The sequence below is a fragment of the Crotalus tigris genome, unplaced genomic scaffold (assembly GCF_016545835.1).
Source record: "Crotalus tigris isolate CLP2741 ecotype Arizona unplaced genomic scaffold, ASM1654583v1 scf7180000018368.3068619, whole genome shotgun sequence".
NCBI classification, from domain to species: domain Eukaryota; kingdom Metazoa; phylum Chordata; class Lepidosauria; order Squamata; family Viperidae; genus Crotalus; species Crotalus tigris.
Window position 1 is genome coordinate 787,642 of NW_024096968.1, and position 24,892 is coordinate 812,533.

At 37.8% G+C, this 24,892-nt stretch overlaps 1 protein-coding gene across 1 annotated transcript; it reads left to right on the forward strand.

The window, feature by feature from the left end:
• Nucleotides 1-4,010: 4,010 nt before the first annotated feature.
• ENAM (enamelin) lies at nt 4,011-21,718 on the forward strand. Its single transcript, XM_039351050.1, has 10 exons — nt 4,011-4,064; nt 4,161-4,205; nt 5,326-5,367; nt 8,409-8,417; nt 13,452-13,769; nt 15,650-15,691; nt 16,730-16,767; nt 17,962-17,998; nt 18,796-18,837; nt 19,148-21,718. Exons 1-10 carry the CDS (start codon nt 4,011-4,013, stop codon nt 21,716-21,718), a joined length of 3,198 nt encoding a protein of 1,065 aa, XP_039206984.1.
• Nucleotides 21,719-24,892: the final 3,174 nt, after the last annotated feature.

A 24,892-nucleotide genomic window follows, 5' to 3' on the forward strand; every position in this document is an offset into this window, starting at 1 on the left:
GAAGATGGACATAAGGCAAAGTTTAGGCTTCACTTTTAATTTGCTTTTTCTTTAAAACTTGCAACCATGAAAGTTCTGTGGATTCAGGAGAGACTTTTCCATGGTGAGGAGTTCAAGATAAAGATTGACTCAAGTTGACCTCAATATGGTTCTCTTGGCAGCAACAGGGAAGTGTCCAGTGATGGGTTTTTTGGGTGTTCCAGTCTAACAACTAACCTTTGAATTTTTTAGTAATGTCCTAAGTCAGGGGTAGGCAATCTTGGCTCTTTTATGACTCGTGGACTTCAACTCCCAGAATTCATGAGCAAGCATAAAAGAGCCAAGGTTGCCTACCCCTGTCCTAAGTATTAGACAAGTCCAACTCTGCTTAACTTTTCAAAATCAGCCAAGCTCAACTAGATGCTGCCATAATCTAATAGACTTTGGGAACAGAAGTATCTATCAACATGGCACAGTTGAAACGACAGGGATTTTCCCTCATAATTTCTACACTGCAAACATGTATACTGTACATGGTTACAATTAAACTGAAAATAACTGACATAACTAATTTGTTCCACTTATTGGGACATTTCTGGACAAGGCATGTTTCCAATTCCACTGAAAAAATGCATAATATCTATATTGAGCTTATGTACATACAGCCTGGTCAGTGGCTTTGTCGATTGTTATGGGCATACCTTATACCTCAGGATATAGGGTTTTTGAAATAATGTTTCTATACTGTTTGTGTGTATGTGTGTGTGTTATAATTGTTTTTATATATTTTTAATTGTTGTGAGCTTCCCAGAGTCATGTTCTTGAGATGGACAGCTAAATAAACTGAGATAATGAATCAATAAAAAAAGCTTTGTTGCCTTGAATATCCCAACTGAAAATACAATAATTTCTTGCTGTTGCTATCTAGCCCTAGAGAGATCCTTCTTGCCTAATGTAATGTGGTAGCCTCTTGGTGAAGGTGGAAACACTTGCAAAACAGAGTCACTAGCAGGTATGCTCATATCTTTTTATTGCTAGTCATTCTAAACTGCAGATTTCATGGGTAATGTCTGTAACTCCTAAGCCCCATTTTTCCCCATTCCCTTGACGCATTCTGGTTGGTCTGCTCAACTTTTGGCTATCCATCCATCCATCCATCCATCCAGTCTTAGACATAGATTCCCAAGCCTAGCAACTACCAGATCTCCTGAAGTACAACTCAACTGGATTAAATCAAAGTGTAATGGCAAACTTTTTCTCTAAAGGGCCAGATCTCAATCTTACGGGTGCAGCTGGCAGGTCTTAAGAAGTGTGGCAGCCATTGGATAGTACTGGACTCCAGTAAGGAGGTTGCTGATAGGTTGCCACATCCACTCAAGTTGTGCTTTCCCTGATCTTTGGCCCTGTCCTTTGCCTACTGCCTGCCCATCCATTCATAGCCATATAAAACAGGTGGATTTCTCCCATGGGGCATAGTTTGCTGACCCTTAGTTTATACCACTATGTTCAATTTTCTTTTTTAACATTAGGAAAAGCTTATTTTCTGGGGTTTATATTGCCATATCTAAATACTCATTGTGATAGACATTCAGTACTTGGCAGGACACTATGGAAAATAGGATGAAAAACCCATGTTATCACCCTGGAAGTACCTTTTTCTATTTGTCCATGACAGACTAGAAGTCCTAGGAAACCAAATATATTAAGGTGGATGCATGGAAGCTTCCATTCAGTTTTTCCACTGAGCAAGCAGAAGTTGAAGATTGGAATAAAATACACAATTCCAGGTTTCTTGTTACACGCATGTGTGCTGAGCTTCTTGTAAAGGTTAGGGTTAAAAACACAATGAGTAGCAACATAAGGTGGTATTTGTTCAAAGCAACCATAATAAAAGGAACTCCATATCCCCCTAATTATAGTTCAGTTCATATTACTTTTGTTTGGTGCTCTTACATGAGCTATAACTCTGTCAAAGACAGAGAAATATTAGAGGTAAAATATTTCTTGGTCAAATGCAAACTGAATTTTATGCAAATAGGTCCCATATAAATTAGGTACACAGCAGTGTTTATATTTACTCTTTTTAATTCCTTCCTTCCAAACCAACAGGAAGTTGGAAAGGTTTCTTCGTCAGCAGGACAACCTTCTAAAAAAATGAATACGACCAAATGGGGTATGGCAGAACAAGCCAACATAAGGAAATCAACATTGGATCAGGCCCCAGCATATGGAGAGGAAGAGAAATTCCCCCAGTCTTCCTCCACCCTCATTGTTAAGCTCCCATCTCCTCCCTTCTGGTCACATGACCCAGAGTGTAGCTACTATTAAGGGGTTGGAAAGAAGCCATGATCTTTGTGCTTTCCCTGGCATTTTGTATTAAAAAACGACCTGATTAAATCTTTGTATAGAAGGTAACACACTTTGTAGCAAAGTGACCCCTTGCTACTACGGAGTTACTGTATTCTCTGCTCCCTGAATGCAGGAATGGATAACAATGTCCTTTCACTTTCACTCTGAGATAGTTTCAAATTCATTCTCCAGCTGTGTTTTCCAGATTCGATTAAAATTTGCAACTTTCTTACCTGAGCCTTTTTTGTTGTTGTTGTTGTCTCTTTGAGTCAGTGTTGGCATCTGGTGACTGCCTGCATTGGTCCCTGCAGTTTTCTTGGCAAGACTTCTGAGTGGTTTGCATTTGCCATTGTCTTCATCCTATGACTGAGAGTGACTAACCCAAGGTTACCCCGCTGGCTTTGTGACTATGGCAGGACTCAGGTCTCCCAGTTTTTAGCCTAATGTAGGGGTAGGCAGCCTTGGCTCTTTTATGACTCGTGGACTTCAACTCCCATGCTGGCTCAGGAATTCTAGGAGTTGAAGTCCACGAGTCATAAAAGAGCCAAGGTTGCCTACCCCTGGCCTAGTGCCTTTATTATGACACCAAATAAGCTCTCCCTAAGGCCTTTACAGTGAATGATTTCCAACTCTTTCATTCTGATATTAGCCCCACCCACCCATCCATGCCTTGATCTGATTGGCTGCAATGTCTTGCTTCATTTCTGCCAGTAACTGGTTGCTGCTTTGGGCAGCTATTAGTCAGCAGTTGATTTTTCTTTTTCTTTAAAAAAAACACAACAGGTGATTTTTGTGGTTGATATAATAATGTCTTGTTAAGTCAATGAACTCTCCACAATTCTAGAAACTCATTCTCCGTTTAACCCTTACATCTCCCACTTTTTGTTTTTATCCAATCTGGATGATGTATGCTTCCTCAACCCCAACCCTCACCCCAATCACCATTCAGAGCACTACATAGTTTCCCTTCTCTTTCCCATAAAAGTCTTTAAGTGAAGACTTTTGTGCCTTTTAGGTGCACTGCTACTTCGTTTCTATAGAAATGAAATATTAGTTCTTCCTTGCTACAAAGTTTCTATTGACCTACCTTGAAAAAATAGGAAGAAGAGAACAACCTGTGTCCTATAGCTTTGATACCATAATATCACAGCAACAATGATACAATCAGGGAAAAAGAGGAAAAAAAAGGATCTGTTTTTGTGTCAAAGAGATAAATATCCATTCACGCAAACATCTGGAAAGCGAAGGAAAGGCCCTGGGACTACTGAAGAATCAATAATTTTGAAGGTTTTGAAGTTGATCTAAGAAACATCCAGAAGTGGTATAGGATATCACCAAGTTAATACCTTGGTGTGTTAGGTTGCAGTTCAAGTGTTGTGTCAGCAGAAGTTATAGCTGAGGAACCTTTGGGGTTTTCTTACTGTGGTAAGTTTAGTTTTTCACAATAAATACATAATTGGTTTCCTAGTTCACCAAGTCAACTGTGGTTGCTTTGCACTGGTGAGAAAAATTAAAAAATTTTTTCCAGTGATCATTTCAAGCACATTGACATCTCTCATGATAACATGAGGAATATGTGAAGATACTCTTTCCTGATTTGATCTCTAAAACCGCTATGCTAAAATAAGTATGTAATGGACTGCTGGTTGTATTTTATCTCTACTTAGTGGAGAAGTTGAAGGATGAAGTTAATCCTCCTATATTTATGCCTTGTGGGCATATCTTATGCTGGTCCGGTGAGTATTTCAGAACCAGACAACTTATTGCATTTCATTTTTTAATTCTTTCCTTGTGATAATTCAGTCATCCATCTGTCTCTTTCTTCTCTCTAGCTGCGCAAACCACGCAGGGCAGGATATGGAAGCAAAAGTGAAGAAGTAAGTACATTTTCCATTTTTTTCCTGAAAAGGAGGCCTTAGATTTATTAATTCAAGCAAAAATGACCCCTAACCCTGCAGGTTAACTTCTCTTCCATCACTTAATCAAGTTATGGAGGATCAGAGTTACTATCTATCTTGAAGATCATAAAGTATGCAAACTCAAAGGGGAAGGACAAAGGGGAAGGACATATTTTGCCTTCAGAAGACTCAGAGGTCACTATCTAGCACAGGTAAAATTATGGAGAGAAAACTCATAGGAAATAAAACCCATTTAGATATATAAATAATCTAGCTGAGGATGAGCCAACACACCTTTTTACGTACTTAAAACCCAAAATAAAACTTTGATATATTCGGAAAGCATCCTTTTCCTTTAAGAGGAAAAAACTGGATGAATTAGGATTATTTCTGGGTGGTTATGTTTAAGACTGTGATTTCATGTTTTTTCAACCTTGAGCCAACTGGACTATTCTGAAATACTGTAGAACTTGCAGACTTGAATGGACAATGATAAATTTTATTCCCAGCCCTGAGGGTGATAGTCCTGAAGTGTTTCTCCAACTTGGAGACTTTAAGATGTGTGGACTTTCAGAATTCCTCAGCTAGTCACACTTTAATTAAATGATAAGAGGCAAGATGGTACCGTGGTTAAAATACAGTAATGCAAGCTAATTCTGCCAACTGCCAGCAGTTTGATCCTGACCGGCTCAAAGTTGACTCTGCCTTCCATCCTTCTGAGATTGGTAAAATAAGGATCCAGATTGTCGGGGGACAATATCCTGACTCTGTAAACCACTTAGAAAGGGGTGTAAAGCACTGCAAAGCAGTATATAAGTCTAAATGTTATTGCTCTTGCTAAGATGCTGGTAATATAATCAAATCAACATTTGTTAAAGGACTCATGTATTAGTTACAGGAAAAATCAACTAAACCTGTTGTAATCACAGCTGTAATTGGTTTAATTTTTGCATTTTCTTTACATCTTTTCTCTGAGACTTGAAGATAGTATTCTTGAGGGTTTCCTTTCCCATCTATTACATCCATTAGTAGTTCAGTCTAATGAACGATTTTCTTATTTACCCAGAAGACACATTATAATAAATGTGTTTACTTACAGATGATGCAGTTTGGTCCATATGGCTATATAAATTCACCACAAGTAAGTCTTTTTCTTCTTCTTCTTGGAAGACCAGCATTCTTATACACAATTAAATGTGCAGTAAATATAAATGAATCTTGAAATTTAAATGTAAATGTATTACTTTTTGAAAAGTTACTGTAAGAATTGGAGAGAAATCTATCACTGCTAAGAAGCTTCCAGCTCACTCAATATGAAAATAGGAAGAATATGATATTGGTCTTATCAGGTTTTATTTACTTTTAACTTTATTTTATACTAGAATATGCCAGTTCTTCATATCCTCTGAGGCAAGGAACATAAACAAAAGTAGCTGAAAACAATATTTCGGCTTTAAAAGGAGTATAATAAAGGCCAAATTATAAAGCAGCTTTTCTGAAGCATGACAGACATAGAAATATGATCTGACATAACATTCTACTTGTACCAGCATAAATTCTCCTTTGAGCCAACCTCAGTTGGTCATGCCCCTGTAGTTTTCATTGCAATAATATGAAAGTGATTTCCCATTGCCTTCCATATCAACCTTTCTGCCCACATACAACCTTGAAGTTTCTTCGCCTCCTGTCCAGATGCTAATCAAAAAGGGTTGCTCAATGCTTTGGATTTAATTCAGAAGATACATCAGAAAGGACAGGAATCACTAACACTGACCGAATCTTATTAAAGAAACGTCCCAGAGAATGTTTTTTAAACTTACAATCCTACTAACCAACTGTGATCCTAATTAGGTTTTTGAGAGCAGGTGCTGCAAGTGAATGTTGTACAGCGGGAGGATTTGTCTCCTAAAAATGGTTAGAAAGGCATCTTCTTTGCAACCATGAGCAGCAAAATGTGAGGATGAAACTCTAAACGAAGTACTCTAAACATAAGTCCAAATTTCTAGGAAAAAAATACAGGTTAAATGTCCTCCAGTAATATCACTACATCAGTTTTAAACAGTGCTGGTACTTGCTGCTGAATAATAAAATATGCATCTAATCACTAAGATATTACCTGCCTCCACTGTCCTAAAATCAATTCTAGTTCTAACTTGGTAACATGTTTACTATTTTAAATCCAGTAGAAAGCATTCAAACATTCCTGCCTGAGCAGGGGGCTGAACTAAAAGACCTCCAAGGTCCCTTCCATTATTATTATTATTATTATTATTATTATTATTATTATTATTATTATTATTATTATTATTGATTATCGCACAATCAGCCAGATGTTCAGACTGGATTTGGCATTTTGTCTACCTATCGAGTCCTTACCCAGAACCTAGGATAGGCAGATGTGGATGTTTGATGGTATTACAGATATCGTCGCAGGATGGAAGCACTTCCTAGGAAGGCTGCCTTTTGCAATTGACTAATAGCGAATTTGTCAATGCCAATGGTGTTCAAGTGGTGCTCCAGTTGTTTTGGGATTGCACCCAAGGAGCCTATGACTATTGGTACTACCCTTGCTTGCTTTTGCCACAGTCTTTCTATTTCTATTTGTAGGTCTTTGTATTTTGTTATCTTCTCCAGTTCTTTCTCGTCTATTCTGCTGTCTCCAGGCACTGCCACGTCCACTATCCAGACTTTTTTGTCTTTCTTATTGACAATTGTTAAGTCTGGGGTGTTATGTTGCAGGTGCTTGTCTGTTTGAATTCTGAAGTCCCAGAGCAGTTTAATTTTATTATTTTCTATGACTTTCTCTATATTATTATTATTATTATTGTTGTTGTTGTTGTTATTGTTATTATTGATCATCGCACAGTCAACCAGATGTTCAGACTGGATTTGGCATTTTTGTCTACCTATCGAGTCCTTCCCAAGAACCTGGGATAGGCAGATGTGGATGTTTGATGGTATTACAGATATCATTGCAGGATGGAAGCAGTTCCTAGTAAGGCCGCTTTTTCCAATTGACTAATGGCGAATTTGTCAATACCAATGGTGTTCAAGTGGTGCTCCAATTCTTTTGGGATTGCACCCAAGGCCCTAGTACTATTAGTACTACTCTTGCTTGCGTTTGCCACAGTCTTTCTATTTCTATTTGTAGGTCTTTGCATTATGTTATCCTCTCCAGTTCTTTCTCATCTTTTCTGCTGTCTCCAGGCACTGCCACGTCCACTATACAGACTTTTTTGTCTTTCTTATTGACAATTGTTAAGTCCGGGGTGTTATGTTGCAGGTGCTTGTCTGTTTGAATTTTGAAGTCCCAGAGCAGTTTAATTTTACCATTTTCTATGACTTTCTCTATTTTATGATCCCACCAGTTCTTGCTTACAGGCAAATGATATTTCTTACAGATCTTCCAATGCATCATTGTTGCTACTTTGTCATGCCACTGCTTGTAGTCAGTCTGTGCGATCTTCTTGCAGCAGCTTACCAGGTGGTCCACTGTTTCTTCAGCTTCTTTGCATAGGCGCCACTTACTGTCTGTTGCTATCTTCTCAATTTTGACTTTGTATACATTTGTCCTTAAGGCTTGGTCTTGTGTGGCCAGAATTAGTTTCTCAGTCTCTTTCTTCAATTTTCCTGCTGTTAGCCATTGCCAGGTCTTGCTATTATCTGATTTCCCAGGTATTTTTTTTAATGTACTGGCCATGTAGTGCTTTGTCTTCCCATGCCTCTATTCTGTTCTTCATTTGATCTTTCTTGTAGGCCAGTTTGGTCTCTCCAGTAGTCAGTAAGCCTTCCTGATATACTAATTTCAGTGCATCTTCATCGTTGTCCTTCAGCTAGTCTTCCAAAGCCATTTTTTTCTTCTTCAACCATCTGATGTACTTGCAGCATTCCACACCCACCTATTTGCCTTGGTAGATAGAGTCTGTCAATGTCACTGCGTGGATGAAGGGCATGAATCATTGTCGTTATTTTTCTGGTCTTCCTATCCATTGCTTTTAATTCTGCTTGAGTCCAGTCCACTATTCCAGCTGTGTATCTAATGACTGGAATTGCCCAGGTGTTGATTGCCTTTATGGTATTTCCTCCACTGAATTTGGAATTTAACATCTTCTTCACTCTCTTGATGTATTCACCTCTATTTTTTTTCTTGACTTCAGTGTGCTTGATGTTGTCAGCTTGAAGGATACCCAAGTATTTGCAGTAAGCTTCCTCATCCAGACTCTTAATGGTATTTTCACGGGGCATCTGGATTCCTTCAATGTTCACTATTTTTCATTGTTTGATAGTAAGTGTGACACATTTGTCCAAGCCAAACTCCATAACAATATCTTGCCTATATATACAGACAGTGTTGAGCAGCGATTCTATTTCAGATGATATTTTTCCATACAGCGTCAGATCATCCATGTAAAGGAGGTGGGATAGTCTGGCAGATGTTTTTGAGTTTGATAGCTATGTCCTGAGTTATTCAGTATTGTTATTGCTGCACTACAAATAGTAGTGGTGATAATGAATCTCTTTGAAATATTCCTCTCTTGATATTAACCTCTCTCAGTCTCTCACCATTGACTTGCAACTGGGTCTTTCATTGTGCTATCGATCTTTGCACAAATTTTCTGATGTTTCTACTGACTCCTGTTATTTCTAGGCATTTGATTATCCAGTCAGGTGGCAGAGAGTCAAATGCCTTTTTGTAGTCAATCCATACCACATTCAGGTTGGTCTTCTTTTTCTTGCAGTTTTCCAAGATCATTTTGTCTATTTGGAGTTGATCTTTTGTTCCTCTGCTATTGGGGCAGTTTCCTTTCTGATCGGGTGGAAAGAGATTGTTTTCAACTAGATGCTGCTGTACTGCATCAGCTACCACACCAGTTAGCAATTTGAAAGTTGTTGATAAGCAGGTAATTGGCCTGTAGTTGCCTGGTATTGCCCCTTTTGTTAGATTTTTCATTATTAGGTAGGTTTTCCCAGTTGTTAGCCACTTTTCAATTTCTCCTCCTTGTAGTATATTGTTGAACTGCTTGGCAATGAGTGGGTATATAACAGTTAGATGTTTCAACCAAAACTCATGCAGTTCATCTTCACCTGGTGCTGACCAATTTTTGATCTTCCTTGCTCTTTTTTCTATCATTTTTGTTATTATTACTAGTTATTTCATTTCAACTTCTGTTTTATTTGCATCCACCTCTTTTAACCAAGCCGCATCCTGGTTGTATTTCTTTGGGTTATCCCATATCTGCTTCCAGAACTGCACTGTTTCTTCCTTGTCAGGTACTGACTGATTCCTTGCAGTTTCTCCATTGATGGATTGGTAGAAATGTTTCTGATTGGATTGAAATTGGAGCTTCTGCCTATAATTTGCAATTTGAACTTTGTATCTGTTGATTTTCCTGGCTATAGCTGTTATTTGCTGCTTTATTATTTCCAGTGCTTCCTTGATCTTCCTTGTTTCTAAGTGATATTTCTTGATTAGGTATTCTTTGGTCTTCTTGTTCTTCAGCTTCTTTTCTTTCATCTGTTCTAGCTTGCTTGCATATGATCCTAACTTGCTGATCTTATTTTCTTCCATTTTTGTTGTGCACTGTTTATTTGTTTTTCTTCTTTGCTGATTTTGCATCCCAGGTATTCAGTTATAACTGCAGCTGTGTGCTGTACATTAGTTGTTTGTTTCTTGCAGTGAATTAGTGCTTAAACTTGATATTGCAGTATTTGCATCTTTTAATGCTTGTGCTAGCTGTTTCTTTGAACAAGCTTCAATGCAGTCAGCCTTATTCTGTTGTTTTTGTGCTGTTCTAGATGCTCAGTTATTCTTTGTTTCAATTCTTTTATTTCTTTAGTTAGAGGGTTTTGTTCTTCCTGAGGAAGAGATGTCCGGTTTCCAAATGAAAATAGTTGTATATCTCTGCTGGATTCCTTCACTGCCAACTCCCCCTGGTTTGCCTCTACATTCTGAATTACTTCTGGCAAAGCTTTGATTTCTTTGCCTTGGATAAACCTTTGCAGTTCGCCCAATTCTGTTTCTGTGAATACTTTATTTCTTATTATAAATCGGCGTTGATCTGCTAGTCTCTGTTCTGTTATTTCTGATTCTGGATGTTGTTCTTTCAGAACTGGTGCATTCGTTTTAGATATCCTCTTCTTGTTGGACTTGATCTGTAGTAACAGATCATTATTTCTTTGTTTTCAATCACTGTATATTTGCAATGGGTAAACACCTTTTCTTCCAGTAGTTCTGCAGTTGCTGGCCCTGGCTGCTCAGCCAACAGTCCTGAGTCCTGTAACCCATTTTTCACCAGATATCCAGGAACTCCAACATCTAGCGCGGGCCTTGTTAACCCAGGTGACATCCGAGCCAGTATGGCTTTCTGAAATTTACATCTAACCATATTTTTTATGGGAGAGACACTCTTTGTCTGACTCTTCTGATGAGACCTGTCCAGTATGGTTAAACCTCTGGCATAGCTCTCATCTTCCTCAGAGTACACAAGCCCCACAACCACATCAAGGTAGTGCCTCACTGGGGTATTATTATTATTATTATTATTATTATTATTATTATTAGTAGTAGTAGTAGTAGTAGTAGTAGTAGTAGTAGTAGTAATAGTAGTAGTATATATGTAAGCTTCAATCAAAATTTTTCTCCTGATCTGGGTTATTGAATGATGTCTCAAAATTAAAAGGCCTCTTGGAAAGTCTCTAGTCTTAAACCCATAGAAAATATCTGTCCATTGAAAAGTACATTCAGTACAACATGTACTATCAGCTTGCTATTTGTGGATTAATTCAAAGATATAATAACATTTTGCAGATGTTCTTATAACTTTCAATGCTAACATGTTCAGGAGGAATCTACTTAGAGTCCTTACTGAGAATACTGATTAAAATTTCATACTACATTTTGTGGGCTTCCACACAACCCATCTCTTCCAAAAAATATGCTTCCCTTCTGAGCAGAACTCACATTTTGCAGTGTGAGTTGTGTTTTCCACCTTGGAAAATGTTAGATTTCTTCCAGGCAATGTAGTGCTTTTATAGTTATAAGCATACCTGTCTAAATGTTGCAATATCTACTGAAAAATTCATGCAATAGATGTCATGGTTCCGACAGATAAAACTCTTCAAAAGAACTTTGAGGCATTGTTTACCTTAAAGAATCTTTTATTTGAGAAACAAAGTATCAGCACTACATAGTTGAAACCAGAAACTAAATTCCTCTCCCCTGTATACAAAGTAACAAAGTGCAATTCCCTCCTCCAATAAACAGTCATAAATCACATTCCCCAATTAGCTTGGAGTGTGGGCTTTCTCCCCAGCTCTCCAGCCCGCCAAAACACTATCAGTTCTGGGCCCAATGTCCTTGGGTTCCCATGACTAAGTTATTATTGTTATGACTAGCTGGACTCTCATCCCTATTCCCCCTCCCAACAGCAAGGTTCTAAAAGCAATAGAGAAAATGGCTGTATTTCCATCTGTTGTCAAAGCAAGAACATCTGATATTAGCAGCGTTGACAACAGAAATATTAAGCAGTGATATTATTTCCGTGAAATTCATCAACCATATTCTCTTCTTTTATGCTTGTTTTTTCCCTTTAACTTGCTAGCCACAAGGGTTTTCAAGGTGTCAGATGGCTTAGAAATTGGATTAATTTCTAATTTTCTTTCATTTGCTAGCCACCTAGGGTTTTTAAAAATCAGTTGGGTTATAAATTGGATTAATTATTATAAATAACAAAACAATGCCAATGGTATCATTTTTAAAAATTATTTTAGAAAGTGCTTTTAAGATATAATTCAAATATTCTCAGTTTGTGGTTATCCCCTCCAGGAAGCCTTTGGATAGAAGAATCTTGAGACACTATCTAAATTCTTGGATAGTTATTGTTAAAGAGTATATTTACAGATCACCCCAATTTTTGTCCCTAAACCCTCCAAGGCACATATCAAAATTGCTCTCTGATCACATTCAGTTATGTTGACCTTTAAGTGCTGAGAACTTGCTTACCAGAAGCCCATCAATGCTCCCTCCAGCTAAACAATGAGAAGAAATAAAAATGGCATTCAGCCACCACTCTGTCTCCTAAACAGGCATGGCTCCTGTAATAACAGAAATCTCCTTATCCCCACTTCATCCACAAAGAAAACAAATAAACTGCAGCTCCTTTCTATATTCCAGGAAATATGAGGGTTACTAAGAAAGGTACAAAACCACCAAGCCATCCTTCCTCACAAATTGTGATGGTGACAGCATCGTATGCTGACGGTTTTGTAACCAGCACTTTACTCAATAGTTTCAGCCACATGTGCATGTTATTGAAACAGTGGAATAGACACAGCCAAAATAAGAGGACAGTGATATTCAAGGGGATTCCAAAGTCAGTTCATATCACGCAAGAGTAGAAGTTGAGAAACGACTCCAAAGTGGGTCAAACCAGACAGAATAGCAGAATATACAGAGTTAGAAAGGACCTTGCTCAAGCAGAAAATCCCGATAACATTTCAGACAAATGGTTATCCAATCTCTTCTTAAAAACCTCCAGTGTTGGAGCACACACAACTTCTGGAGGCAAGTTGTTCCACTGATTAATTGTTTTAACTTAAGGAAATTTCTCCTTGGTTTTAGGTTGGTTTTCTCCTTGATTAGTTTCCATCCATTGCTTCTTGTCCTGCCTTCAGGTGCTTTGGAAAGATTGACTCCCTCTTCTTTCTGGCAGCCCCTCAGCTATTGGAACACTGGTATCATGTCACCCTTAGCCCTTCTTTTCATTAAACTAGACATATCCAATTCCTGCAACGGTTCTTCGTATATTTTATCCTCCAGGACCTTAATAGTCTTTCTTGTTCTTTTCTGCACTCTTTCCACAGACTCTACATCATTTTTACATCATGGTAACCAAAACCAGATGCAATATTCCATGTATGGTCTTACCAAAGCATTATAAATCAGTATTAATACTTCATGTGATCTTGATTCTATCCCTCTGTTAATGCGGCCTAGGATGGCATTTGCTTTTTTGACAGCTGCAGCACACCGCTGACTCATAGAAGTTGATATGTAGGAGCCCCAAATCTGTGTTCGTTTTTGCCATGCAAAATATATAAGTGTATCTGTAATCTCTCAGTGTTGCAAAAATCAACTACAGTAGAAGAGCAACAAGTTATAACATCAAACATTTGATTCCTATGTGCTGAAACTATACACTAATTTTAAAAAAACTTCTATTTCAGGTTGCTGGTTCCTTTTATGGCTACCCTTCAGGTTACCCACAGATGTTTTCCCAGTGGCCTATATTGCCTCTGCAGAGATTTTTCCTCTGGCCGCAATCAACAACACCAGCACATCAAGCTTCTAGGCTTCCCCAGCAGAAGCCGCAACAAATTCCAGGAACTAAGCAGCCCAATCAAAGGCCCCAGTTACCACCACAGCAACCAAGATATCAGCAGCCACAACCTCTGCCAAAACAGCCAGAAAAAACCAACCCATCTCAGACTTACCCACAAGTGCCCTTTCAGCATCCTAAGGAGGGAAAACAGCAACAGCCTCAGGTAAATGAGTAGGTTTGAGATTATTATCAGATCCATGGTGTGCAGTGGTTAGTATTGTAAGCTAACTCTGCATTACCATTGCCAGGAGTTCATTTCTCACTGGCTCAAGGTTGACTCAGTCTTCCATCCTTCCAAGGTCAGTAAAATGAGGACCCAGATTGTTGAGGGAAAAACACTGACTCTGTAAACTGCTTAGAGAGGGCTGTAAAGCACTATGAAGCAGTATATAAGTGCTATTGCTACTGCTAATTGTAGAATCCTGAAGGCATCAAATAAAACTAAGAGTTATTATTCTGGAGAAATAAAGTTACCAGGTTGGGATAGAGGATTTGGAGAAAGAGAAGAGCAAGAAAGAGATTAGGAGAGGAGAAAAAGTTTTCTCTGTTCATTAGTTGAGTTCAGTTGGTTCATAATTTGTACCAAACTGCAACAGGTTATTTGATTTTGCCTTAATTTAGTTTGCTAAATTATCAGCCATGATTTGTCAACTAAGTTTATGTTCTACTTTGTGTACAAACCCAGCTGATACTGGCCAAAATATAATTAACATATTTCTGTGTTTATATAACACAGAGACACAAGCACATAGTGTGATAAAAACCTGTCTCAGATGTTTCTCAGAATATAATATTTACTCAATAGTGAATTGCCTCAATACTGCATGTATCTTCTCAGATGGATTCCACAAAAGTTTATGTCAAATAAATTTATTAGTTTGTAAGAAGCAACAAATCTCTTGGTTGACTTAGCTGCATAATAGATAATACATGTGACATTTGTTTATGGTCAAAAATCAAACATACATTTGTAAAAGATCACTAAGCTGCTCTACACAAGGCATTGTGTTGGATTAAAACAGGTACCACTCTGGGAACTTATTTTAATCTTGGAGCTGATTGGCACTATTTATTTTCTAAACATTTATTGTGTTATTTAATTAGTTTTCTGGGAAACTCCATTAGAATATGTACATGCAGTAGCTGCATAAAAATAAAATAAGATGCATTGAAGGGAAGTTTGCAGATACATAGTAGAATAGCAGAGTTAGAAGGGATCTTGGAGGTCTAATCCAACCCCATGCTCAAGCAGGAGACTCTACACCATTTCAAACAAATGGCTGTCCAGTCTCTACTGATGGAGCACCCACAACTCCTGAAGGCAAGCCATTCCACAGGTTTATTGTTCTCACTATCAGGAAATTTCTCCTTAGTTCTAGGTTGCTTCTCTTTTTGGATAGTTTCCAACCATTGCTTCCTGTTTTTTGGTGCCTTGGAAAATAGGATGACACCCTCTTCTTTGTGGCAGCCCCTCAAATATCAGCTTACTTCTTTTCACTAGACTAAACTTACCCAATTCCTACACCCATTCTTCATATGTTTTTGCTCCCTATTCATCTTTGTTGCTCTTTTCTGCACTCTTTCCAGAATCTCAATATCTTTTTTATATTGTGGTGACCAAAACTGGATACAATATTCCAAGTGTGGTCTTACCAAGGCTTGTTCACTTAACAAATATCACAGTTACCTAGTTCCATTTGGATTTTCAGGTTATAACCTAATAGAGTTGTCACTATACTATTCATGTGTTCAGCTCCAAGTCCTCATGTTGTAAATCACACACACACTGCAATCTTTTGGTGTCTTTTCAGGAGCAAAGTTCCATCAGCTTAAATGGCACCTATTGCCTGGAAGTAAATATCGTGTAGCTTTGGTGCACTGCCCATACTATTTAGAATTAAGTACCGGAACAGAAATACTTTGTAGACATTTCATTAACCCACAGCTGCCTCAAAAGGTTACTGTGCTGCACTCATCACATAGTGATAGTACAATTATTTTTATGTTGTAAATACATAACAACTGGTTCCTTTTCTTTTCCAGGGCTTTCCTCCATATCCGCAACCGCCTTGGCATTTTCCACAGGTGAATCAATTATTCTTAATGTAGAAATCTGAAGTCGGTTGATTATACAGTAGATTTGTAGTTTATTGGATTTGGTCTCTTAAAAAAAATGACTTGGGGAGACAGGGGTAGAGACAGAAATGGTGATATAAAAATCCGTAAATGGTACCTAGTGCCTTAGTGGAGAAATGCTTCCTCCATTCAAACCCTGTTCTGGAAATATTACATACATGTCCATGCATTCTCCAGCAAAAATACAACTAAACCCAGCATAATTCTTACAAAACACTAATCGTTACTGTGGCCTTCACCAACCCGAAGTCTTCAGATGTATGGATTTCAAGTCCAGAGCACTTATCTGGGAGGGTATTCTGGGAACTGAGGATCATATATTTGGAAAGTGTCCAATGAGTTACAGTTATGAATTGAAGAATGATTAGACTGTATTCCCATTTAGCCATAAAGTTCACTTCAGTGCCACCTCCCTCACAAGATTGCTGTGAAGATAAAAAGGAGGAGGTAAACCCCATCAGTGCTACTTTTATGGAGTTCTTTGACATTAAAATATATTCGATATGGATGAATTTTTGTTCCGTTCATGTGGCTGTAATACTTTTTAGCAGAAGATGGCAATTAAATTGTCATTATTATTTTTTTTAGTTTTGTATTCACACCAGCAGGATTTAAGATGAGTTTACAGGAGCCCAGTTAACCGTCTTCTAAGGAACCACTATTCTCTATTTCTTTATTTATGATATAATCCTAGAGACATTTAAAGCAAAGTGTACATGGAAAGAATTGAAAAAAAATGCAACATTGATTATCCACTGATGATTTAAAAGAGCACAGCTAGCCATCTTTCAAGAAACCAGTATGTTCTATGTCTTTATTGATGATGTAATCCTGGAGACATCACTTTAAGGCTGGGGTCTCCAAAATTGGCTGGCTGAGGAATTCTGGGAGTTCAAGTCAACAAGTCTTATAGTTGCCAAATGAAACATGGCTAACATTCAATTATTATGACAACATCAAAGCCATTTGACCACTTTTTTAGGCTAGCTTTTTGGTTCAAGAGGCTTCCAACCAAAACATTTTGGGTCTTATCAGGGAGGATGATGTTCTGTATTGAGACTTATTGTTTCTTGTGATAAAGTATCAAACCAACTCTTTTAGCAACCAAACCAACTCTTTAACAATCCCCTTTTCGTCATGCCACTAAATTGCAGTGGCTTGGTTTTCTACTGAAATTAGGTGACAAATAACAATTTGGTGTCAAATTGTTACCAGTTATAGTAGAGGTGGCCTTGGGAACATTTCAAAAGTTTGTTATTTTTTTCCTGTTGCCCATCTAAAATAACTGTATAGCCTCACCTACAATGCCAGTACTGATCAAGTCAGAGTAATTAAGGTTCCATGCTACTTTTAGCTCAAATTTTCAGTTAATTTGGTCTTGGCAACCAGATATTTTTATTCTCAAAATAATAAAGCCAAAATCATGAAGAGGAGTGAACAGTCCAGAGATTATATGCAGTCTCTCTCTGATAAAACATGTGGTCCCTGCAACATTTTTAATATTTCACTGAGAAGCTAAACAATGTGATCTGCTAGAAGACATAAATATATCATTACTTGTATATCATTACTGTTAGAGCCAGTCAGTCAGATTTCTCTTAACCAATCAGGTGAACCTTCCATTATTACTGTGATTATCAATGCAATGACAAATTGCATATGAAGAATATTCTGTAGAATATTTCTTAAATAAGCTGGAAAACTCCACTAAAACTCATACCACATAATTCTGTTGATCTATGTTAAATAAGTACTGAATCTTTAAGTGTACATCTTATTTATTATGAAAAACTAAGGAAATGTCAAAGAACACTGTTGCTTCTGAATTTTGTATTCTGTTTTTAATATGTTGATGGTTTTATTGAGTTTTTTATTCACATATTCTCCTAATGTGCAAACTAATGAAAAACTAACTCTTAACAATTCTAAAAAACACTAATAGAAATTCTCATAGTAAATTTGTCCTTAGTTACATTTCCCATTTTAAAAATGTCAAACAATTCAGTGAAATAAAGGGAAATGCTTCAGTACTTAAAGTTGTGTGATGCAACTGAAGAAAAGATTTCAACTAAACACTTCAGCAAATGAATAAACAGAATAAAATATATTTTATTACTCCATTGCTGGATTTCTAACTTTGGTTTACAGTATCTTCAAACATGAACCATCAGCCATCATTGTGATATAAACTCTGTCGTCATTGTGGTTTTATCATACAGTGATGACTCTACAATGGACTACCAGTATGAATTATTAGTAAAGATCCTGCCAACATATTTTAAAAATGTTCTCAATTACTAATATTTATCGACTGTTGAAAAGAGGGATCAGAAAATTGAGACATGAGAGGAGAATATAATGTCTGAAATCCTGACCAAATGCATTTCACTCTATAATATTTTCTCTAAAGTGGGCAAATCACATACATCTACCTTCTAGAAAAAATTTATATGTAGTTCAAATAGCCTCACCCACTATCATCACCAGGGAATCTAGAACAGCTTTGCATGGCACACCTATGCACACTCATACCCTATAAAATAATTCCCTTCCCAATGTTGACTTAGTATGCTCAGGTGACAAAATACCAATACACAAAGAAAGGGTTGAAGATACGTGGGGACATTTTTAAAAAAAAAATGTTACAAGGGAGAATAAGATAAGGAATATCAGGAAAACAAGCAATGACTGGAATCTTGATTTCTTTTTATCCCACCTTTATTATTAATATAAGTAACTCAGTGCTGAACGTACTTAATACTCTTTCCTCCTCCTACTTTCTCCACAACACAATGCTGTGAGGTGTGTTGGGCTGAAAGAGAGGAGGAATGGCCCAAGGTCACCCAGCTGGCTTTCATGCCTACAGTCAGATTAGAACTCATGGACTGCTGATTTCTAGCCTAGTGCCATAACCACTAGACAGGATTGGCTCTTGATAGGTCTTAAATAAGTATATTTGACTGATAAACATTGAGTTATTATTCCATAGCTTTTTAAAGGTTTCTGTCTTGTATTTGCCCAGTCCTTCCTGACTTATTTATTAATTTCCTTAGCATATACCATTTGGACAGCCACCTGTCAGCAATGAAGAAGGGGTAAGTAAAACAAGTAAATGCACTAATCTATATATGAGCTACACGTAAAGAAAAATGGCATAGTTTGAGAAGAGCTACCATGATTTTCAAAGAGACCTTGATTATACCACAGTTGCACACATCGCTGTTTAATGTTTGCTAGTTCTAATGCTTAAGTTTGATGCACATTGAATCATATTTATTTTATCATAATAATTATACCCAGGAGTCAAGATCTGTTTAGAATCATTGGCTTTTCGGACAATCAGAAAAAAACTTGATTAAGACATGATCATTTTATACTGTTTCATTTTCTTCTTTGCATTTTTAGACACCGTATTTTGGATATGGCTACCACGGGTTAGGAAATCGGCCTCCTTATTATTCTGAAGAGATGTATGAACAAGATTTTGAGAAACCCAAAGAAAAAGAACCCCCTAAGGAGAATCCAGCATCAGATCCTACAACAAACTCAACAGCTTCAGACACAAATTCAACCATTCCAGCCAGCCATGGAGGGAATGCTAATCTTTCAGGGCTCAGCACAACAAATAATGAGGCCAATTTTGTTCATGGAAATGGAATCCCAACACCTTCTCCTACTGGTCATAGGTCAGGGCAAAATGAAGCAGCACAAAATGGCATTGATCAATCAAATTATAGACCTAAGTCTACAGATACCAATGTTTTTCACAATTTGTTTTCAGGTAACCAACAATCCAGGGGACGTGATTCATATATTTATAAACCCAACTCAGATATGGGTAATACAAGACACAACACTTTAGTTTCTAGAGGAAATCCATCGATACAAGCTGAAAACCCAGCAGACCCTTGGGTTTATAGAGACAATTCAGTTCACAGAACTAATCTGCAGAGAATTAACAATAATCACCCAACAGCAAAAAATAGACCAAACACATTTGGGCAACAAGAGAAATCCCATTATCCTGGAAATAATCCATCAAGTTGGAGAGCTGATCCTAGCTCTGGTCCAGGACCTCAATGGAATAAAATTCCAACATACGGAGGTAATAAACAACCTAGTTCTCCATTACAAAGTCATTCTCTAAAGAAAGTAGAAGAAAACAGTGATATGTATCATCCTTCTAGAAAACAACAGTCAAATGGTCAATTCCATCAAGAAACATTTTTGGATACAAGGGGAATTCCATTTGAAAAAGAAGCCCATAAGAATGATTGGAAGGAACCGTCCTTTATTCATCCAGATCATCAGAGAGAGCAATTTCCATCTTTACTAAACCAAATGTGGAATCAGAAAGATTTAGAGATGGTTAAAGAAGCTCCTCCAGGATATAATTCAGTGTATTCCCCAGATTCTTTTCATCAAAGGGAACATGCTACTTATTCTGAAAAGAATTTTTACAGCCAGCAAGCTCCTTCCTTTTATCCTAGAGCATGGGATGACAAACAGAACTTGCCTACAACAGAGCCTCTGGGGCAAAGAGGCTCTTATTCGCCCCTTTTGCCTTCAGATCAAATGCACAGGAACGAATATCATGGAAGCATTCAGCAGGAGAATGAACTATATTCCAGGCAAAATATATGGCCCCATGAAAAACATTTGGCTGATCCTGATATACGGTACCAAAATCCTCCCTATAATCCAAGTGAGCACCATATAAATCCCAAATATTCTATAGAACATCCAGCCAATGGAAGAGGCAATTTGCCATATGAGGAAATGAACAGACAGATCCCAGAACATTCTCCAGTGCATGGTTCAGAACATTATGAACATATTCCATATCATATAAGCAATACACATGGACACACAGAGAGGAATCTGCCATACCCTGGACCATACCCTCCACCACAAACTAGTAATCTTTTCCAAGGAAGATCACCTTATGATGAAAGAGATACATGGCCCCCCAAAGTGGCTGACCCATCTGCTCCCAAAGAAACTTCATCCTACTTTAATCCTTACTCCACAAACATCAGAAGAAACCCAACACATACTGAAGATATGTGGAGAACCATACATATCAGTGCACCCATTTCAAGCAATAATGCTCCTGGAAGGAGAAATTATCCTAATACGGGAGGATATCCAAGAGAACATGAAACAATCACCTCCCAACCTACTATCAACTATTTTTGCTGTGCAGGTGAGTCCCTAGGGGTAAATGAAAATATACTGGCACCTTTGAGAATTGCACCTCAGTTCAGGGCGGTTTCATGGGAACAAAAAAGTAGTCCAACTTATCCTGAAGGCAGCCATGCTTTATATGCCAGGCGTCCTGCATACCTAGCTGGCATTCAGTCTAATCTTTGGAACAATTCTCTGAAGTCTAATCACAGAGAACATCCAGGTGACTTTGAGGAAGAAGTAGCAGATCTAGGAAAGAGTCCTCCATGCTCCAATTCTCTATTAGCCCAAACAAGTGATCATGATACTATCCATGAAACTGGATTATTTCCTTCCAAGAGTATACTTTGCTCTAAAAATAGTATCAGAGGGGATGGACATACTGTACTTGCTCATATCGTGGAGGTAAATCAGCCCAAGAGAGAGTTTGAAAAGGCAGCTTTAACATTTCCACAGCCACAAGGCATAAGAAATGAAGCTATTGGTGAAATTGATAGGAAGGAACACCATGCAACACAAGGGTTTGGGTGGACACCATGCTTTGGAAGTTGGTTAAAACAGCATATATTTAGTACTGGAGATCCATTAGTGGATCAATCTTCTGATATCTTTTATGCAGAGAATTCAATGCAGGCTGGAAAACCTATCATGCTGCCTGAACCCCAACCAATGACAAGCACAGTCCTAGCTCAAGATGTAGGAGAAGATCAATTAAAACTCACTTCTCCAGAAGAACAGGTGGGACAACCAAATGAAAGGACAACAGACTGTTTACTCCTCCATGAGTGATACATTAAAAAGAACCTCCTTTACAAAATTTGCAGAAACAGAATGTCCTGTATGCAGATGTTAGAGTGCAGATGTAGGTAAAATATAATACAGACATCTGTGCTGTTCCAAAATAGATCAGATGTTTATTAGCTGAAATATATAGATCATATTTCTCCAACTTGGGGCTATCCAGATTTATCTGGGCTACGTGTCTAAAAGCAATAATGGCTGGGATTATTGCAATTATTGCTTTTAGACATTATAACTCAACAATTTAAGCCAATCTTGTGCCAAACTTAAGCCAGTCTTGAGGAAATTGGGTTTGGGATAGAGAGTTGTAGAGAGTTAAGCCAGTCAAACCCAAAGAGACAACTTTCTATCTGACTTTTTTTTATTTTTTAACATGTTATTCTGGTTGCTTCTTTTTCTTTTGCCTTTCTTCTCACAAATGGATAAAGTCTATCCATAACATTTTTGTCCTGCTCTTCCTGCTATCAATGCATATGTTTTGTGGTGTTTCTTTTTTCTTTACAACTATTGCAAACTAAATAAATATGACTACAGCACTATGTCTGTATCTCACCTTAAGTTCAAATCAATTTGATTAATGGTGATTTTATATGTAAATATATGTATGCATGCAGAAACTGCTTCTCTGTGTTCAGAGGAATACATCTGCTAATATTACAAGCAAAATATTATGTCTATGCAAGAACCAAATCTTTCCATGTGCTTCTGCTCTCAATTTGTCCAGAAAGAAAAACAGCAGCACATAGTAACACTTTGTACTCTTTTTTGCTGGAGCACAAATGACTAGGTTAAAATAAATGCACTTTCACTCCTTTTCTGAAGCTCTTTGACATTAAAATGCATTCATTATGGGCAGAATTCTTCCTTTCATGTGCCTGTGCTGCTTTTTACCAGAAGATGGCAATTAAATTGTCGTTATCTTTTTAGTTTTATGTTCAAAACAGCAGGATTTAAGATGAGTTTACAGGAACAGAGCTAACTAACTATCTTCCAAGGAACCAGTATTCTCTATTTTATTATTGATAATGTAATATAATCCTAAAGACATCACCTTAAAGCAAAGTGTACATGCAAAGAATTGAAAAAATGCAAAACTGATTACCTATTGATGATCCTTCCTACCATTAAGAAGACAATTAAAGAATATTTAAAGACAAGACAAGACAAGACAAGACAATCTTTATTGTCATTTTTTTACTGTGGGCACAACGGCACACATCAAAAATGAAATTTAGTTGCCCATTCTCAAAGTGAAACACATACATGACACACACCGAAACATACTATATACAACATATGTATAGACCCACACCCCTACATATGCATAACAAATGAATATTAAATATTGCCCATTTTGAATATATAACGAAAGGAGGAAGCTTGAGAGTTCACAAGGTTAATGCTGTATGGAATGAAACTATGGCTGAATCTGGATGTTCTGCTACGGATACCATGAAGCCTCCTCCCAGAAGATAACAAGAAAAGCAGGTCGTGAAGAGGATGTGTAGTGTCCCAGATAATCTTATGGACCCTGCTCAAGCAACGCTTCTGTGCTATGTCCTGGATGGGAGGAAGAGAACTGCCAATGATCTTTTCAGCCATCCTCACCACTCTCTGCACCGCCTTCCTGTCTGAAGCAGTGATGCTTCCAAACCAGACTGTGATCCTGTATGACAGGATGCTCTCGATCGTCCCCCTGTAGAAAGTGGATAGGGGAAGGAAGTTGTGCTTTTCTGATGCAACGCAGAAAATGCAGGCGCTGCTCTGCCCGCTTCACCAGTGTCTCACTGTTGAGCGATCAAGCCAGCCTACTCGTTAGCTGCACACCCAGGGATTTGATGCTGGTAACCATATGAATCATTAATGCACAGAGAAGTGTGGCTGTGCCTGCCTTTTCTGAAATTCGACAATGATCTCTTTGGTGTTTCCGGTATTTAAAACTAGGCTGTTTTCCTTACATCAGTTCATCAACCACCAAGCATACATGATATTCTCTTCCTCAGTTCTATTCCTTTCAACTAACATATAAAATAGCCTGATGAAGTTGATGTTAACAGTGTAAGCATAAAGACCAGAGAGACACATCATTTTGTTTCCTGAAGTCTCTAAGACCTGCCTGAGCTCAGCAACCACTTTGCCTCTAGTCCACTTGTTCACAAGGAAAGCCTTTCATCCTTTTGCAGAATGATGAATATGTTTATTTTTTTTTTCTATTCCCACTAACATCTCCCCACCTCCAAAGGTAGATGAATTTATTGTTTCAAGCTAAGTTTCAGAGGGCGTGCAATCATGCAGAAAAAAAATACTATGCTGCGCTGGATATGTATGATCATGGATAGGCTATATCAATATTTCCTTTTCGGCAACAGGAGGTGAGAAGTAGGGAATGAAATATAACATTTGTTGTTCTTTCAAAGCGCAAAAAACATTAGAAAGAAATTTTATAAAGAGGTTAGGAGGTACCAAGACCACTCTCTGAAGATTAAATAGAACGGGAAAAAATTTGATGTTGAAAAATAGCACCCCCCCACACACATAATGAAACTCAAAAATGAGCCAAATCAAGTGGGGACATTGCTGAGAAAGAAACCCCAAGTTTCCCCATTTATCCCTATAGCAGTGTTTCTCAACCTTGACAATTTTAAGGCATGTGGACTTCAACTCCCAGAATTCCACAGCCAGCATTGCTGGCTGTGGAATTCTGGGAGTTGAAGTCCACATGCCTTAAAATTGTCAAGGTTGAGAAACACTGCCCTATAGGAAAGGCAGCTAAGCAGGAGCTCAGAATGCTTTTGACTGCTCCATTCTGAACCCTAAACCTTCCTTCCTCCCAGTCACATGACTTTAAAGAGGGGTCTAGGCCAATTCTCTCGTGGCCAACTTGCCATGGCAACATGCCATAGCCAACTCACCCCAGGGCAACTTGCTGCGGGACAATGCAACAATGTATTAGTGGTTTCATTCAGATACTTTTATTATTGGTGACCAGGTTTTCATCAAAATTGTTGTCAGTCTTGTATTTTTGGATCGACTTTATTTTATCACGTGAAATATTAATACCACTTTACAGTGCCTTGGTAAGGCCACACTTGGAATATTGCATCCAGTTTTGGTCGCCATGATGTAAAAAAGATGTTGAGACTCTAGAAAGAGTACAAAGAA

Excerpts from the sequence above, each read along its gene's own strand:
- ENAM (XM_039351050.1), top strand. The coding sequence starts at position 4,011 with ATGAAGTTAATCCTCCTATATTTATGCCTTGTGGGCATATCTTATGCT. Across the intron at positions 13,770-15,649 it reads GAAAACAGCAACAGCCTCAG|GGCTTTCCTCCATATCCGCA; the intron begins GTAAATGAGTAG and ends TTTCTTTTCCAG. Across the intron at positions 17,999-18,795 it reads ACTACCAGTATGAATTATTA|CATATACCATTTGGACAGCC; the intron begins GTAAAGATCCTG and ends TAATTTCCTTAG.